General features: G+C 33.1%; 2 protein-coding genes across 5 annotated transcripts; both read left to right on the top strand.

Moving 5' to 3' along the window:
* The first annotated feature begins 6,119 nt into the window (after window positions 1-6,119).
* On the top strand, window positions 6,120-10,263 carry LOC25485465 (lipid phosphate phosphatase 2). Of its 4 annotated transcripts, none has more exons than XM_013614679.3 (8): window positions 6,120-6,272; window positions 7,583-7,804; window positions 7,920-8,007; window positions 8,096-8,205; window positions 8,326-8,419; window positions 9,044-9,232; window positions 9,330-9,389; window positions 9,872-10,263. In XM_013614679.3, exons 2-8 carry the CDS (start codon window positions 7,589-7,591, stop codon window positions 10,084-10,086), a joined length of 972 nt encoding a protein of 323 aa, XP_013470133.1. In that variant the 5' UTR covers window positions 6,120-6,272; window positions 7,583-7,588; the 3' UTR covers window positions 10,087-10,263. The 4 variants fall into 4 exon arrangements, with proteins under 4 accessions (XP_013470133.1, XP_024627374.1, XP_024627375.1 ...); XM_024771606.2 differs by having other exon boundaries at window positions 6,121-6,272; window positions 7,573-7,804; XM_024771607.2 differs by having other exon boundaries at window positions 6,125-6,268.
* Window positions 10,264-10,541: 278 nt separating this feature from the next.
* LOC25485464 (amino-acid permease BAT1 homolog) lies at window positions 10,542-15,660 on the top strand. Its single transcript, XM_013614678.3, has 8 exons — window positions 10,542-11,385; window positions 11,472-11,732; window positions 12,300-12,318; window positions 12,449-12,668; window positions 12,938-13,119; window positions 14,686-14,975; window positions 15,062-15,191; window positions 15,288-15,660. Exons 1-8 carry the CDS (start codon window positions 11,279-11,281, stop codon window positions 15,633-15,635), a joined length of 1,557 nt encoding a protein of 518 aa, XP_013470132.1. The 5' UTR covers window positions 10,542-11,278; the 3' UTR covers window positions 15,636-15,660.
* Window positions 15,661-17,422: the final 1,762 nt, after the last annotated feature.

Below are 17,422 nucleotides of genomic sequence, written 5' to 3'. Positions count from 1 at the left end.
AGCCACCACATATTAAAGTTGAAAACAAAATTAATGTGCTTCTCTTTCGGCCATCAAAATGAATGAATTTTTTTTTCTCAAGAAGAAGATGTAAAGTAACCCTTTTTGATGAAAAGCTCTAGTATTTATTCCACGTCAAATGACTCAGACACAAGCTAACCAAATTCAAGTGATGAATTGAGCAGATATTTTTAGAAAAACCACCCAAAGATCCAAATTAGAGAGGATGTATTGTAATTTGTAACCCTTGCCGGATGAATCATAGTGATTCTTAACCAGTTATAAATATGAAACCAAATTTTTTCAAAAAAACTCACAAGTTATAAATAAATGAAACCCGTCTTCTGTTTTGTCACAACCTCCCGCACAGAGCTGCGCGTTTGGTTGTAGAACCCATATCCTGATTAAGTTATTTGTTGTTGGTTAAGGTTGTGAAGACGTCAAAACAAAATGTTTGAGAGAAACATCAATGCTTTTTTCCTACTACTCATAGATTCCTCCAGATACACAAGGTATAGAAATAACATATCAATTCCATGAGTAAATTCCTTCTAATGAGTCGTGACTTCGCACATACTAGACTGGAGCGAGTATGACAATTTACTAACAATTTAAAAAATAAAATTAAACGTCATTATATTAATTCTATATGGTATAAAATCATTATCTTCTCAAAAATAAAAGAGTAAAATCATTATCAATCCCGGCTATTTTACATATTTAAATAATAATTTAAGAATGTATTGATTTGAAATTTTTATTTTTAAAATTTCACATATGAAACTCGATTTTCTTATATGTAACATTTAGCAAAATTGTGCATTACTAATAGACAATGTTTGCCTACAAAAAGAGACAACCATCTCATTTTAATACTAACATTACAACATTTCATTTTTTTTTTTGAAGGAAACATTGCAACATTTCATTGTTTATATACAAATACACTTTTAACAACAGAAAATAGACAGACGGTGGAAAATGAGATTCCATATCATGAATTGAGACAGTGAAGAGCTATCAATAGAGAGATTTTTGGTTCAACCCTTGCTACCAACAATTTCTCCCCTTATCACAACTAATAACCACTAACATTTTTTTATAGAGGAAAATATTGTGGATAATGAATTTAAACTTTTCATAAACGTGGGACATATTTCCTCTCTTTTTATGAAACCAATTTGTATATTCTTCTTGTCATAAAAAGAAAATGTATATTCTTCCTTTTTCTTTATGAAAAAGCGTGTTCTTTTCTCCCCCTAGTGCATAACATTTTCTGGTATGGTAATTATTTTTTGTGCGATTAACTAATCCAAATTATTTGGAGCATCATGACTAGTGAGCAGAATGGAATGGAAAATTGCAGCTGAATCCCACTACTTTATTGTTTCCTCACTTACTGGTATCTGAGCAATTCTTCATGTTGCTTTTACCGAACTTCCATCTTGTATCAGCAAACCATCACCCATTAATGCAACACCAACATTTTTGGATTCGAAATTCAAAGCAATCCCTACAGCATCCTCTTCAAATTCGACTAATTCACCTGCCATTACTTCATCAAGACCATAAATACGAGTAATGTCGTCGCCTACTTGAAGTACAGTACCTGTATTTACAATTTTTACTTCGGTATTATATTGCTCAATACGTTCACGGATAATTTTACTAATTTCATCTGCACGAATGGTTACCATGAATATTTCTTAATTTGAATTTGAATTTGATTCTTTTTTGAAGGAAAAAAAAATAATGCCTATACTGTATATTCTAGTATAACGACTAATCAGTTATTTTTTTCTTTCATCGCCCCAAACATATCAATATTAGCACCGATCGTACGTAAATGTAACTCGTTGTTTAAGCAACTATTCAGAGTTCCCAGAGCTCCTTGTAATGCTTGTTGTAAAACCCTCTGTTGCACTTGATTAATCGCCCTTTGCTGTTCAAAATGAATCGTTTCATTTTTGTAATTTTCGAATTGTTCCAAAGTTGTATAAATTGAATTAATTAAATTCAAATTTTCTTGTTCTATCTCGGAATAACCATCCACTCGAAACCGATCCACTTCCGTTTTTACTTTCCTTAAGCGGGCCCGGGCTTTCTCCAGCTGTTCAACGGCTGCTTCCCGTAGTTCTTCTGAATTTCGAATAGTTCTCAAGATTCTCTGTTTTCGATTATCTAATAAATCACTTAATGAAAATAGATTCTCTTTGCATTTATTTCAAAATGTCTATGATCTCTTCCCGAACCAAACATGAATCTTTCAATTCATTTGGCTCTCACACTCAATTCCTTATATGAAATTTCCCTATATTATCGAATGAGCCTATCCTCTTTTCTCTATTTCTAAAAATCTTGAAAATGATTACCAATACAAGATTAAATTATTTTGAGGACTCTTCTGACCAAACAAATAATTGTCAGCAAAGTTGTTTTTTTTATTCAAATCCAAAGAATTCTGATTAATTTATACGTAGGTCATCAATTCCGCATTGTATAAAAGGAGGCGTTAAACAAAACACCTGTTTTTCCTATTTTTCATCGTAAAGAGAATTCAAGTCATTTTATCGACATGAGTGTTCTATATCGAAAAAATTACAATTTCCCTATTAACATAGTGGTAGAAAGAATACTACATTGCGTCTAAACTTCAAAGTGGTTTACAAAAAATTTGTACACATTGATAAAAATGTCCATTGAGTGTGCTGTTGGTTAATACTCTTATATAGGATTAATTAATGTAAGTAATATTAATTAAAGTCATTTACTTTTGTTTTAAAGGATTAGGGCATGTTTGTTACATATTAAAATAAAAGTGATTTTGACATAAAATAATTTAGAGATTTTAAGAAAAATTAGAATCTATTTTGCGATTGTTTACCGTAATGAAAATAACTTTTTTAAACAAATAATCTAGTTTGTTTTGATACAACTATGTAAAAGGAATTTTTTGTTACAAAATTAGTTCAATCTTTAAAATGATATTTTCGCTCTCCTCTAAAAAAAAAATATTTTTTGAGAAGCTGCTCTCAACAGCTTCTCGTTTGAAGCTGTTTTTATATTTTTTTTAGATTCTGATTTTTTTAAAAAACTGTAACAAACGGATACATAACTCTTAAAAGTGATTTTTTTCTTAATAGGCTCTTAATATCATTTGTCCTCGTGAAATTAGCTCAGTTAGTATGGACGATGCATAATAATATACACAAGGTCCGGAGTTCAAATCCCGACCACTACAAAAAAAAGGATTAATGTCATTTACTAAAAAATCTACTTTTTTTTGTTCAGTTTATTTATTCACATTTACTATTTCCTTTCACTTTTCAATCCTACAAAAAAAAAAAAAACTAAAAAAAATCTTTTCTTTTCCATTCATTTTTCCAACTTTGTTTTTGGTATTTTCAACTTTCTTTTCTATTTCCTAAAATAAAAACTTTCTTTTCTATTTTCTTTAGGGAAAGACTTCCTTTTCTATTATTTCCATTTCTGATACAAACAAACCCTAAAGGTTAATATTTAATTTATTTTGGGGAAAAATATGAGAAAGTTAAATTTTAATAGAAATAGAAAAATTACTTTTTTTAAACAAAATATTTACTCTTAAAAGTTTTCATCCAATTGTTATAGTTTTTTTTTTGGTGGCCGGGGTTCGAACCCTAAACCTTGCATATTTTATGTATTATCCTTAAGAACTGAGTTAAGGTCATGAGAGCATCAAATTATTATAGTTTGTTATGATGGTAAGCAAGAATAAAGCAACTTAATGTTAAAGAGTGCCCCGTATTACTAATTGAAGAAAATATTATATAAATATTATATTGAGAAATGGTGAAAAGTTGTATAATCAACTTTTTAAACATAAAATATTTGTTATTTTCAATGAAAAGTTTCTATTTTTTATTTTCTTAACTAGTGTCTTAGTAATTTTTTTTTTTAAATTTTTTTTTAGTTTTTTAGGCTTTGTTTGGGAGTTTGGAGGGGAGGTGAAGGGTGGGAAATATGGAGGAAAATGGAGAAATTTTCACATTTTTTAAAAGAATGATAAATTAATGCTGCTAATATTTCAAAGGTCATGCTAACATAATCTTAGGACACATATTATTAAAGGTACACTGACACATAATATTTCAACCAACAAAAATGCTGAGATTGTTAAGCCGGACGTCATGACCGGGGTTCGAACTCTGGCACCGCCACTTCGTGTTTGTGAGTTTATGATGACTTTGTCATTTGTCTATCAAAACGAAATTTACACAATTTCTAAAACATAATTTCTATATGGGAAATGTTAACTAGTGCCTCCGGGGCACTGGTTAAGGAACTTAAATGGTAACTTTTCATAGAAGTTTGTGTAATCAGTGCATTGGAAATTGAAAACTTTTGACATTTAAAAAAAATAATTACTTAACTCAACATGCTTAAAGAGTACTCCAGAGACACTCGTTAACAAGACCCCTTCTACATTTTTTCTATGGTCATACACACCATTTCAAACTCTGAAAATGCAATTCTCAAGTCGAGTACATCGTCTTCTTGTTTGCACAAAAAAGCACAAGAAATGCCATAAGTAAATTTTATTATTGTATCAATCATAAGTCTTGATGAAGTGGCAGTTGCAATGTCTCCCTTTGAACACATAAAGGGTATGCACGAGACAACCCTCTACTTGTTTTGAACATAAAGAAGCTTTGATTTGATTGCCCTTTTGGTTGTTTTATAAGCTTGGTATAACATGTACCTTTCACGATGGTATTTAGCTAGATACTAATAAAAAAATCAAGAAAACATGTCTTTATCTTCTTTTCGTAAGCTTAACTCAGGTGACATAGATATTGTATAATATATATAGGGTTGAGATTTGAACTTTAAACATCGCTCTTCTTCACCTTAAAAAAATGAATTTTTAATCAATAGAATAATTTTAAAAAAAATTGTTTTTATCTAAGTGGTGTGTTGATAGTTTTTCAATTCATTCATCTAGCTAAATAAATTATTTGGCAACCGGATTTTCAGAAATTGTAGGGTATAGGTGAGCTAATATATTTAGTAGTAAACCACTCTCTTAAAAACTAGTGTAACTCTGATATAAGGTAGCTGAACTAATATGCTAGCAGTAGTAACTATAAGTCTGCATGAGTAGTCAAAAGGAGGAAACAAAAGGAAAAGCCAAAAGGAAAAGGGAGACAAGAAAAACGAAAGCAATTTGTTAAATATAATTGGAGTTATGTAACTCAATTTGTTGATTTGAGTTAGAGTTCGATTAGATCATGAGTTACATAACTCTAATAATATTTTCCTCCTTTAGTTAGAGATCGATTAATTGCTAATAATTAATTTGTTTAATGATGCACATAATCTTTATTATAGATTACATACATTATTAAATGAATAAAGTAATTTTTTATTTATATTAGTGATTGAAGGATCTGCTGCCAAAGGTGTTCAGATTTTTAAAATTAAAACATTCGTTTTTTCTTTCTCAATTATGCAGGTTCAGGATCTGTCTTCAGTCCACCCTGACTGTGGAGTGGACCAGTGCATGCATGTTGCTTTTCTCGTTTTTGTTTGTGTTCTCCCTTTTACCATGCCAGAGCGCACATCACCAAGCAAATTAGCAAAGAAATAAGTGTACTTTTTTTTTTTTTTTTAAGAAAATAAGTGTACTTTTATTAAAAACTAATTTATCTCCAAATTTATAACGGCATTTTAAAGAGATTTTTTTTTTATTATTTTGTGCACTAAATTTATGCAAACAATTGCGGAATTTTGAGTTTGAATCTGAATGTCACAAATAATAATATTGATATTTTTCAATTAATTAAAATGTTTGTTTGACAAATAATTATAATTAAATGAAATATTTTCGTAATAGTGTAATGAACAATGCATAATATTTAATTAAAGGAAAATGTATATTGAACAGCATTGTTTTTGTCTATCTAAACTTTTTTGACTGCAGGTATGAAAAAATGAAACTTTATTTACCAAAAACCTAGGGATTTAAATCCGCTGTCATCTTAATTAACCACTACTCTAATGAAGATTCCCTCGTCTAAACAGCAAAAAAAAAAAAAGAAAAAAGACCGCGTTCCCTTTGTTTAACAGGCAAAAAAAAAAACATTACTCCAATAATCCCACGCGCCTTCTCTTTCATTATTATTTTGAATTTATCTTATTTTCGCCACCAATCATTTCTACTTCTTCTTCTTCTTCTTCTTCCTCCGTCGCATCGCATCGAATCTCGTGCACGTGCTGTTGCAGGCAGGCAGGTATCTCGAATCTTTCTCTCTCATCTTATCGCATTGTGCTTCATCATCTTTACTCTTTTCGCGCGTTTCACTGTAGGAATCTTTCTCTACTCTACTGCTCATGCTTTTTTTTCCCTTTCTTTTTCTCTCATCAATTAAAACCACAGCACAACTATTGTGCAACTTGTTAGAATATTTTGCTTTACTTTGTGAATTTCGTGTTTGATTTTGGATCGGTGGTTTCTCAGTTTCTGCTTCATTCAATTTATACTAAAGTGGAATTTGTGTGTGCTTCTCATTTTTTTAAAATAAACAAAAAGAAGAAACCCTTGCTATGCATGCAAACTGTATATGCTTATTTGTTATTCACAGAGATTACAAAGTGGATTTATATTAATATTATTATTTTTTTTTAATTTTAATTTTATAGTATAAGTGGTGAATTCTTGTAATTGATACTCTTCTCAGTTCTTCCGGTGATGGAGACAAAGCAGCCTTCAAATTTAGATTAACTTATTAACAATCACTTTTGAAATGAGCAATATTAAAGAACGGCTTTGCATATAAGTTGAAATTACCTCTCAATTAACACTTTACAAGCTTATAGCGACCTTTTTCGTAATTTTTTGTTTTAATTGAGAAGCTCTCCTAAACAAGAAGCTGACAAAGATTAGGTCTAAATTTGATTTTGGAGGTTTTTTTATGCCATTGACAAGGTTTAAGAAATGTTTGAATCTGTGACATTGTTTTGTGATGTGTCAAAATAGAGATAATTAATCTATAGCCTTGGATAATCTAGGATTTAGTCCGATCTGTTAATATGGTATAAAGAGCTTCTATTTGGGCCAAAATCCGCGGTTATGGCTGAATCACTTTTAGCACATGATCCGCAACTTGGTTCCGGCAACATTAGTTGCCCATGTACATCTAAGCACAATGAACACTATTGCTTGTATTCTTTGGACATAGGCACCTAAATTGTTATTTTGTAGTCTTTGGTCAATGCAACCAGGGAGAATACAGTGTGAGGTGATTTTTAGGAGAACCCATCTCTACAGTCCTCACTTAGTTCTCAACTAACTCCTAATTTATCTACAGTTTATTTACAAGTTGCCGTTAGTTCCTTCCTTTTTTCTTTATTATTGCGAGTCTATCAGATACCATGAAGATCAGCTGCAAAAGTACAAATTTGCAAATTGTCACCGTAACAGTGTTCTTATGTTTTGTTTTCTTTTCTGTTTTCGCTCTAGCTTTATATCCTTAAGTTTGCGGACTGCAGTGCTTTCGTTTATATCATAATTCCTGCTAACCTTCCTTTCAGCCATTTGCAGCAAAAAATGCCAGAAATTCAGTTGGGTGTACACACTATCAGATCACATGGAGCTAGAGTTGCAAGGATACATATGCATGACTGGTTGATTCTTTTGCTTCTTGTGGTAATTGATGCTGTCTTGAATATAATAGAGCCATTTCACCGTTTTGTTGGAGAAGATATGATGACGGACCTTAGATACCCACTGAAAGATAACACTATTCCTTTTTGGGCTGTTCCGGTATGTTTTGCCTCCATTAACTGTACCTTACTATATATTTGAGATTATGTTATGTTTGCCCTTGACTTGGTCAACACCCAAGATTATTAACTCTTGGACTTTAATTTCTGAACAGATAATTGCAATATTGCTGCCACTTGCCGTCTTTCTTGTTTACTATTTCATCCGGAATGATGTTTATGACTTTCACCATGCCTTATTGGGTGCATTTCTGAACCTTATAAAGTTTTTCCTATCCTTATTTCTTCCCCGTGATACATAATAATGCTACTATTGCCAAATGCATATCAGGCCTTCTATTTTCTGTACTCATTACTGCGGTGATAACTGATGCTATCAAAGATGGTATTGGACGGCCACGCCCGGATTTCTTCTGGCGCTGTTTCCCTAACGGAACAGGGGTGGGTGTTCAATTTTATCAACTACAAAATAGTCCTATTAATATAATTACCATGTATTACATAATTCTTTTAAGTAGTTATGTGCTCAGTAAACATGGCATTACTTCATGAAATGTTCAGGTGTTTGATAAAGTAACAAGCGATGTTCTGTGTACCGGAGATAAGAGTGTTATTAAGGAAGGGCACAAAAGTTTCCCGAGTGGGCATACATCTTGTAAGTACTCTTTACAAACTTAGGGTCTGTGTGCAACTTGCCCAATTTCTTCATTTTATGTGTATTGAATAGTCTTGTTGCCATATGATATCTATGCAATTGACAATCTTACAGAGTTACAGTATGCCGTGGATGAAGTTGTTCTGGATTATAATAGAATTTTAAGTTCAGGGATTAATTTCAAAGGAAATGAATTGTTATAAGAATATTTGTGCTTCCTTATTTTGGTACTATTTTTTAGAAATATTTAAGTGGCGTTTGGTTTTTCACCCTTCATTTTTTGTCCAGGGATTCATTTTATATGTATTGAGTAGTCTCTCTCTGTTTTTTTTTCCATATCTTGTCACTGATATTCCCAAAAATATCATCTTGTTTTTACATTGATTTTTGTTTTAAAAAAACTGTACAAGAAATAGTGAAAAAATTAACAATATTTCATATATGAATCTTTAAAAGATTGAACCAAGTTGAAAATAGGGTGACCTTTCTGTAGTTATTAGTAACCACAAGAAATGAAAATAGAAAATGTTATGATTCTCTACCGTTTCTTTCAATTTATAATTTACCAGTAGCTCTATGGACTGCCACAATGTAAGCTCAGAAAGTCATTTTTTGGGTATGCAGGGTCTTTTGCTGGTCTTGTTTATCTCTCTTGGTATCTATCCGGAAAAGTTAGGGTGTTTGATCGCAGAGGCCACATTGCAAAGCTCTGTCTTGTTCTCTTACCAGTCCTCCTGGCAGCTTTGATTGCTGTCTCCCGTGTTGATGATTATTGGCATCATTGGCAAGATGTGTTTGCTGGAGGTCTTATAGGTTAGTTTATTGAAGCCAAATTGACCAAGTATTTCAGTAAATAAATATTTTCTGTAAACCTTTCGGCAACGTTTCTTACTTTAACTTCTTTTATCAGGGACGACAGTTTCTTCCTTTTGTTACTTACAATTCTTTCCACCTCCATATGACATTGATGGTATGTCCATGAATCATTCCCTTCATCCTATCATTCCTTTATAGTGTGATGATATTTTTGTTATGACAATTTGATTTTATTCCTGTCCACGCCAATATTTGCCCTATGCTATATAAATCTGAACAATGCTGCTATGCCTCCTTGTCATCTCTGAGCAACGCTAAATATCTTTTGGACTTTCAAATTAAAAGTTATGAGTCATTTAGAAGAGATTATTTAGAATTTATTTGAGTTTATCTTGTGTTTTAATTGCTTAAGCTAATGTTTAGATATATTGATAAAAATAACTTCTAACATTCCAATAAACTGCTTCTAGGTTTTTTTTTTTCCTTCAAAAAGAAAAAAAAAGGTTATTTTCATAATCTACCAGAATTGCCTACGAACACTTAATTTAGTTTGTCACAATAATACGTAATAAGCACGTAATTAAACTATTTATTGAATTATACCCTATGCATAATATGATATCATTGTATATGTAGGTTGGGGACCTCATGCATATTTCCAGATGTTAGCCGAATCTCGTAATGTTGCTCAGCCCCCTGCCAACAATGAGATTAATCTTGCACAATCTGCAGAGCTTCAGACCGTATCTTTGTATATCCCATCTCAAAATGATGGAGATGCACGGGGCAATAGCTGGGATTCGAGCCCCATGTTAGGCGGTGGGTTATCACAAAATGCAAGGATGCATTGACTGCAAGAAAGACATAGGAAAGATCATCAGATGTCCATAGCCTGTAAAAATTATAGGGGTTTGGGAGGTTCAGTTGCAGATAATTGACACTTTAGCATCGCTCTGTTAATTGCCTTGGTTCTTAGATGGTTGTTGGATTGAAATATTTTGTTAGCTGTTTATGTTTCGTCCAACTTATCTGCTTGCTGCCACCTTACTTTTTTTGTTTTTGTTTTTGTTTTTGTCCAATTGCGATATACTTAGCATGAGAATGTTCAGTGGATGCGATCAAAGTATGCATGATCTTGCAACACGAGAAAAGAAAGAGACAATAAAAAAAGTGTATGATTTTTCGTAAACAAACTCCTGAGATTGTGTGGAAAAAGTGGCTGGGAATTTTTTTTATATTTTTTTCAAAACAAATTTTCATTTTTATATTGTCTTCATCTATATTATTAACTAATGCTGAAATGGTTGATAATATCGTAGTATAAATTAATAAAACATTTATCAATGGTGAGAGCCGGCTGAGAGTGGGTTTGACTATATTGGTGTGACACATTTAGGACTTTTGGACAAAATAAACGATCTAAATTAGGACTTTTGGACAAAAGAAAGCAACATAATATTAATATTATTCTGGACCGGGCAAAAGGATCTTTGACCCATTTACTTAGGCCCAATACCATCCAAAGTCCAAACACCGCGTTTGACAAAATTACTCGCGAAACACCCCTCCCACGCGAGGGGGTGCACGGAACGAAAGAGACCGGTTCAAATGAACCCCAACGTCTCTTTCCACGTTCCCGCAATAAACTCACATGCGGTTATACTCTACGATTTCGTAACCGTCAGAGTAAAACCCTCCACCTCTATAAAATAAGGGACTCAATGCAGTCATAAGGTAGAATTTTTCTTCCCTCCCATCCGCTCCAAGAAGCATTCTGACGTATTCAACCATCGTCACAACCACCACATTCACGACACCGGCAGTCACCTTCTGATTAGGTACCATCAAATATATTCATTTATGTTGAGAATGTCTCTAAAGCGTAGAGCAAGTCAGAGTGAAAAACAAATAATTTGAACGATTGATGAATAAATCAACTATGATTTATATTATGTACCTAAATTTGACAATAACAAAGACACTTTGACTCTTTGCTGCTCTATTTCTTGACTGTAAACAAGAAAGATCTCTGCCACAGGAAACATGACACTCCCAGCTCATGTTGTTACCAATGGTGATGTTTCACTCGACTCTGGTCATAACCGTCTCCTTCAACTTGGTTACAAACAAGAACTCAAGCGCGACCTCTCGTAAAGATTCTCTCCTTTCTTGTTCCTTTAATTTTGACTTCCAATATTTTTGGTCTGGATTCATTGGAGCTGGTTGTCAACTGCAGTGTGGTTTCAAACTTTGCACTCTCTTTTTCTATTATATCAGTGCTCACTGGTATCACCACCCTCTACAACACTGGGTTGAACTATGGTGGCCCAGTTTCTATGCAATATGGTTGGTTTTTGGCTTCTGCTTTTACCATGCTTGTTGCACTTTCAATGGCTGAAATTTGTTCAGCTTTTCCAACTTCCGGTGGTCTTTACTATTGGAGTGCCAAACTTGCTGGCTCCAAATGGGCACCTTTTGCCTCCTGGATTACTGGCTGGTATTCTACAAACAGCACTCTCTCTCTCTCTGCCCCTAATATTTTATAGGATACGCATGCCATGCAGCGCTTGCTGTATTGCCTTAGAACAATTTTCTTCATCATTTTCGTATGATTGATTTTGGATTCATTTCTAGTTAGTGTTTGTCCCACAATGGATGAATTTACCTTAAGCTCGGTATCGGAATCAAATATATTAGTTGGTAGTATTCTAATATGGATCCTCTAGAGTCAGATTTACAGTGCAGCTTGCTCTAGACCGTTACAGTGAGTGCATGTTTGGTTTCACGGTGAGTTTACCAGAATCACAGCGAGTCACTATAATTTTACAGAAACTACAATCAGTAGCTTCTATAAAATCATGGTGGCTTGCCGTGATTTTGACAAACTACTGCAAAGCAAACATGCACTAAGGGAGAAAAATGGTTGAGTGCACTATAAAACCGATTGTAGAGGATCCACGCGGGGATGGCATTCACCTGACATGATTCTATTTAATGCAAACTATCATGCAACCTCCTACATTCATTTACCTGACACTATCACATTTTTTCGCTTTTCCTGCAGGTTCAATATTATTGGCCTGGTATTGTTGAGAAGTCACATGTTCTAGAATTCAATATCTTCCATTTTCACTGCATGGTCAAACTTGTGTGGGATGTAGATTTCCAATAATCATTTTGAAAATATAACTTTGTATTGCTTTTCATTTTCAGTGGGCAGGGACAACAAGTGTAGATTTTTCACTCGCACAACTCATTCAGGTCATCATTCTCCTTAGTACTGGTGGAAAAAATGGTGGTGGATATGTAGCATCTAAATATGTAATTATTGCCATCCATGGTGCAATTTTGCTCCTTCATGGTATAATAAACAGCCTTCCTATATCTTTGTTATCGTTCTTAGGACAACTCAGTGCTATCTGGAATGTTTTTGGTAAGAAATTCCCTATTTTATTCTTAGGACAAAACATTGTTTTAAAAATTGAACCAAACGTCGAACTAGCGGGATCTCTTAGTTGTGGTTCAACTGTATTGAACCGCACAAACCGGAAAGAACTGCAATCGACTGCCAAAATAACTGAACTGTTGTAATGGTTGGTTCAATGTTCATCTAGTCAGACCAACCTGTTTGGTTTGATTTTTAAAACATTGTGACAAAGACCTTTTTTTTCAATTACTAACAGGAATGGGGAATTTTTTTAGGTGTTTTTGTGCTTATGATTCTCATTCCATCTGTTGCAACGGAAAGGGCTAGTAACAAATTTGTTTTCACTCATTTCAATGCTGAAAATGGGGATGGAATCAATAGCAGACCCTGCATGTTTCTCTTGGGACTTCTAATGAGTCAGTATACACTTAGTGGCTATGATGCATCAGCTCATATGGTAAATATTTTTTACACTTTTCTTACATTTAATGTTGTCAATTGCAAACGAGTAAATATTGGTAGACATCTCTTTTTTGTACCACTCTTGTACCACCCCCATGTGGCAGGGACATTTTTGTAAATTTACCCATTTTTAATTTTGTTTTTCTGATTCATTCAGAGACCATCCCCTCTCTCAAACTTCCCCTTTCATCTCAAATCATCCGCCGCACTTCCATCTCCGACGATACTGCTCGTTTTCCAAGGGTATCTTTGTTTTCTCCTATCCATAATCAAGAAGGAAAAGATCATTGCTTAAACATCCATAGCAAAGTAATAAAGGGTCGTCTTCCTTGATTGCTTTCTCAGCCACAACCTATGGCAAAGATTGAATTCCTCAGCAAAGAAAAATCCAAAGTATAGTTGTTTCTAAAAAGAAAATTCCTCAGAATTTGACGTGTGAGTGTATGTGTCTAGGAGAGGAGTCATTAAGGAAAGACTATGAAATAACATGCCTTCACCCACATCTTTGTGCTACTTTCTTGTTCCTGAACAATTCTAGCATTTGGATTGAAACTATTATTACACATGTCAATTAGAGGGAGCATCATGGGAATGTCAAAGTTTACCCCATTCGATTGCTTGTTACCATGTAACTTGAATGCTCTAGATGAAACTGCTGACATAGCCCATCCAAGAGATGAAGCATCTACTTCTTGGCCACCGAAAGGAGAAATTTGCATAATTTTTTTATGTCCTTTTTTTTATGAATGTTTTTTTTTTGTGTGGAGAAGACGTGCCACGGCCGGTGAAGGAAGGAGGAACCACGGTCGGCGGAGGTGACGGCAGGATTTGAGTTTTATTAGTTCCGGCGTCGGCGCTGGTTGTTGTGGACTGTGGTGGTGGTAAAGAGAGAGGGAGAAGAAAGAGAAGGGGAAAGGCACTCAAGAGAGAGAATTCATTTTTTATTATTTTAAGTTAAATTGTGCCACAAGAGGTGTATAAGGTGGGATTGCCACATAAAATGGTCTACCTATCATCACCCATTGCAAACCGTAGAAAATGGCGATTTGTTCAAATTCTACCATGCAAGAGTGCTATAGCGTCTCCATAGCCACTATTTTACACTATTTTGTACTAAGCAGCCTAATCGCAACAATAGCAATTTGTTCAAATTTCGCCGTGCAATTGCGCTATAGCAATGTTATAGCGAAAAAATGAGTGTACCCTTCGTTTCAAAATGAGCGTCGTTTTAATAAAAAAAAATTGTTTCAAAATGAATGTAACTTTCAGTTTCCAATGCAATAATAACATTTTCTTTTCAATTGTACCCTTCAATTAATACTATATTACACTACTTCCAAAGGATTATTTTTTCTTTAATGAAAAACAAACCAATAGTTGATTAGGATAATTTGGTAAAATTGCTATGACATTTGACTATTTTATTTCATTCCTTAATCTGTGTGCAATTGGCTAAAGCGACACTCATTTTGAAATGGAGGGAGTATTTAACAATACTACTTCATCTGCATAATTCATGCCTTGAAAATACTTCCTATTTACTGCAAACTTTCCTTTTCAGACAGAGGAAACTAAAGGTGCTGACAGGAATGGACCAAAAGGAATTATAAGCGCTGTTGGGATATCTATTATTGTAGGATGGGGTTACATAATCGGTATTACCTATGCAGTTACTGATATCCCTTACCTTTTAAGTGAAAACAATGATGCTGGTGGATATGCCATTGCTGAGATATTTTATCAAGTATTCAAGACAAGATATGGAAATGGAATTGGAGGTATTATTTGCTTGGGAATAGTTGCCGTTGCCATTTTTTTCTGTGGTATGGGTTCAGTTACCAGCGTATCAAGGTAACTATTCCAGTTCTCAGAGTGCTTCCAATACAAGAGGGATTAAATTTGTGTAGAATCACTTATGTTGGTTAAAATTTGTACAGGATGGCTTATGCTTTTTCGAGAGACGGGGCAATGCCATTTTCATCTTTGTGGCATAAAGTTAACAACCAGGATGTCCCCATATATGCAGTCTGGCTTTCTGTTTTTATATCATTTTGCATGGCCCTAACGGTATGTACACATAATTTATATATATATGAGACTTCAAGATTGTCTTTGATTTTATTTATGTCACATGTCTAACACTATTTGAACTATATATTGCAGTCTCTTGGAAGTATAGTGGCATTTGAAGCCATGGTGTCCATAGCAGTGATTGACTTATACATTGCTTATGCTCTTCCCATCTTCTTTAGGGTGACCTTGGCACGAAAGTATTTTGTTCCAGGGCCTTTCAACTTGGGTCGTTATGGAATCATTGTTGGGTGGGTTGCAGTTATTTGGGTGGTGATCATATCCATCCTCTTCTCATTGCCTGTTTCCTACCCAATAACGATTGAGACACTTAACTACACACCTGTTGCACTTGGATGCTTGATCATTCTTATACTTTCTTACTGGATACTTAGTGGTAGGCATTGGTTTAAAGGACCTATAACCAATTTAGAACACTGAAATTATGTACACTATTTTAGTAAATTGAGCATATTTTAATGTAAAATATTATTAAAACATTATATATGCAATTTATTTTGTCTATCATATTGGATATCATGCGACCATGTCTCAAATTACTTGCTAATTAAGAAAGTTGTTGCACTAGTGGTTTAATGAACTTTAGCTAAAGAAACGTTTGAAAGAATTCAAATTTAAATCATAACATAAATAATTTTTACAAATATTTCAACTCATAACCGAATTCCAAATTACTATAATTTTTTTTTTTTAATAAAAACCTTCGGTACAACAAAATTAAAAATTACTTGAGAATCTACTATTTATCATCCTCTACTTTTTTTTCCATAGAGAAATAATTATCTCTTGGTGATAGGAAGGAAGAATCGTGGCATTCATAAGAATCTTTCATTTATAATTTCTTTGGTCGAAAGTCAAGATACAAGATTCTGAGAATCAAAACTAATATTATTAGTATAAGTTGCATTGCATGCCGCCTTATTTGACTGATTGGGTGACATTGTTGTGTCGGTTTTCCTCTGACTTCTAAGCATTGCTTGAAAAAAGGAAAACAAAGTGTCCAAATCTGAATCGTAAGAATAAATTCTGTCTTAACAAAAAAAAAGTCGGTATTCGACCTAATGACCGACTTATTTCAAAGACTGCAATTTCACCATCTATTTTATACCAAGTCATTGAAATTGACACTAAGAAATCAATCTTGAGACGTAGAAAAAAGAATCTCACAAATTTCAAACCAGCACCCGACGAATTCAAATAATAAAATAAATGCATTCACATTTTAATTAGTTTAAAAAGAAATTTGTTTGACAAAATATATTTTAGTGGTAATTGATATATATTTAGTATTCTTTTTATTAATTTCCTTTTAAAGTTGTAGTATTATTTAGGAGAACAAAAAAAAAAGTCAAAATATTTTTTTTAAAAAATGTCAAAAGATATGTGTTGGTTTTGTTTTCTTAGAGGAAAAGCATGTGTTCTAAAGTGAAATTTTGACTGCCAAGTCTAACCTCTAACGTCATCTCTTTTGTCTAAATAAAAAAAGGTCTTAACATCATCTCTTTTGTCAACTCTTTCGATTTTATTTTTTAGATAAAAAAATCACAAAACTAAAAATTATCAAAAACAATAATATCAATAATAGATATATAATTCATAAAAAGAGTAAATGTATTAATAATAAAGTAAAAATATATTCCCTAAAAAAAAGTAAAGATAAAATTTTCTCAAAATGAATATGTAATTTCAATAACAAATAATAAATTTTTGAATAATAAATAATGATTTTTGTCTTTAATGAATTTCACAAACGAATGAATTTCAGAAGAACTTGAATTCGATTGGATAAACATCTTGAAGGTCATGTCTACAACAAGAACATGAGCTATAAATTCATTTCTTAAGATGGAAAAATGAAGTATCTAGGTTTTGAATTTCAACCAAGGGCGTTTCTACCGCCCAGCTAGCCTGGGCACACGCCCGAGCTCAACCGATACTTTCTTTGTATCGCTGCAAGAAATTTGCAAGAAATTTGACTTATAGTGACAACCAAAATTCATCACTATAAGGAAAATTTTCGTCGCTAATTTTGTTTGTCATTGTCAAATGGCTGTCACTACATGTTTTCCACATTTACCTATGAAAAAAACGTAGGTAATTCTAAGAAAACAATTTTAAAATAATACATTATGGACCTCTACCTACGGTTCGGCTGTCACTAAAACTTCTTATTATTATTATTTTTTAATATTTTCTATTCTACTATA

Source organism: Medicago truncatula, chromosome 1, assembly GCF_003473485.1.
Source record: "Medicago truncatula cultivar Jemalong A17 chromosome 1, MtrunA17r5.0-ANR, whole genome shotgun sequence".
Lineage (NCBI taxonomy): Eukaryota > Viridiplantae > Streptophyta > Magnoliopsida > Fabales > Fabaceae > Medicago > Medicago truncatula.
The sequence above is the reverse complement of the archived record's forward strand: the minus strand, read 5'-3'. Positions and strand labels throughout refer to the sequence as shown.

What these genes read in the sequence shown, in the direction of transcription:
- LOC25485465 (XM_013614679.3), top strand. Translation starts at nt 7,589, where the DNA reads ATGCCAGAAATTCAGTTGGGTGTACACACTATCAGATCACATGGAGCT. An exon ending in CTTTCACCATGCCTTATTGG is followed by an intron (nt 8,008 to 8,095) that starts GTGCATTTCTGA and finishes AATGCATATCAG; the next exon opens with GCCTTCTATTTTCTGTACTC. An exon ending in GTTTGCTGGAGGTCTTATAG is followed by an intron (nt 9,233 to 9,329) that starts GTTAGTTTATTG and finishes TTCTTTTATCAG; the next exon opens with GGACGACAGTTTCTTCCTTT.
- LOC25485464 (XM_013614678.3), top strand. Translation starts at nt 11,279, where the DNA reads ATGACACTCCCAGCTCATGTTGTTACCAATGGTGATGTTTCACTCGAC. An exon ending in GAACTCAAGCGCGACCTCTC is followed by an intron (nt 11,386 to 11,471) that starts GTAAAGATTCTC and finishes TGTCAACTGCAG; the next exon opens with TGTGGTTTCAAACTTTGCAC. An exon ending in TGCTATCTGGAATGTTTTTG is followed by an intron (nt 12,669 to 12,937) that starts GTAAGAAATTCC and finishes GAATTTTTTTAG; the next exon opens with GTGTTTTTGTGCTTATGATT.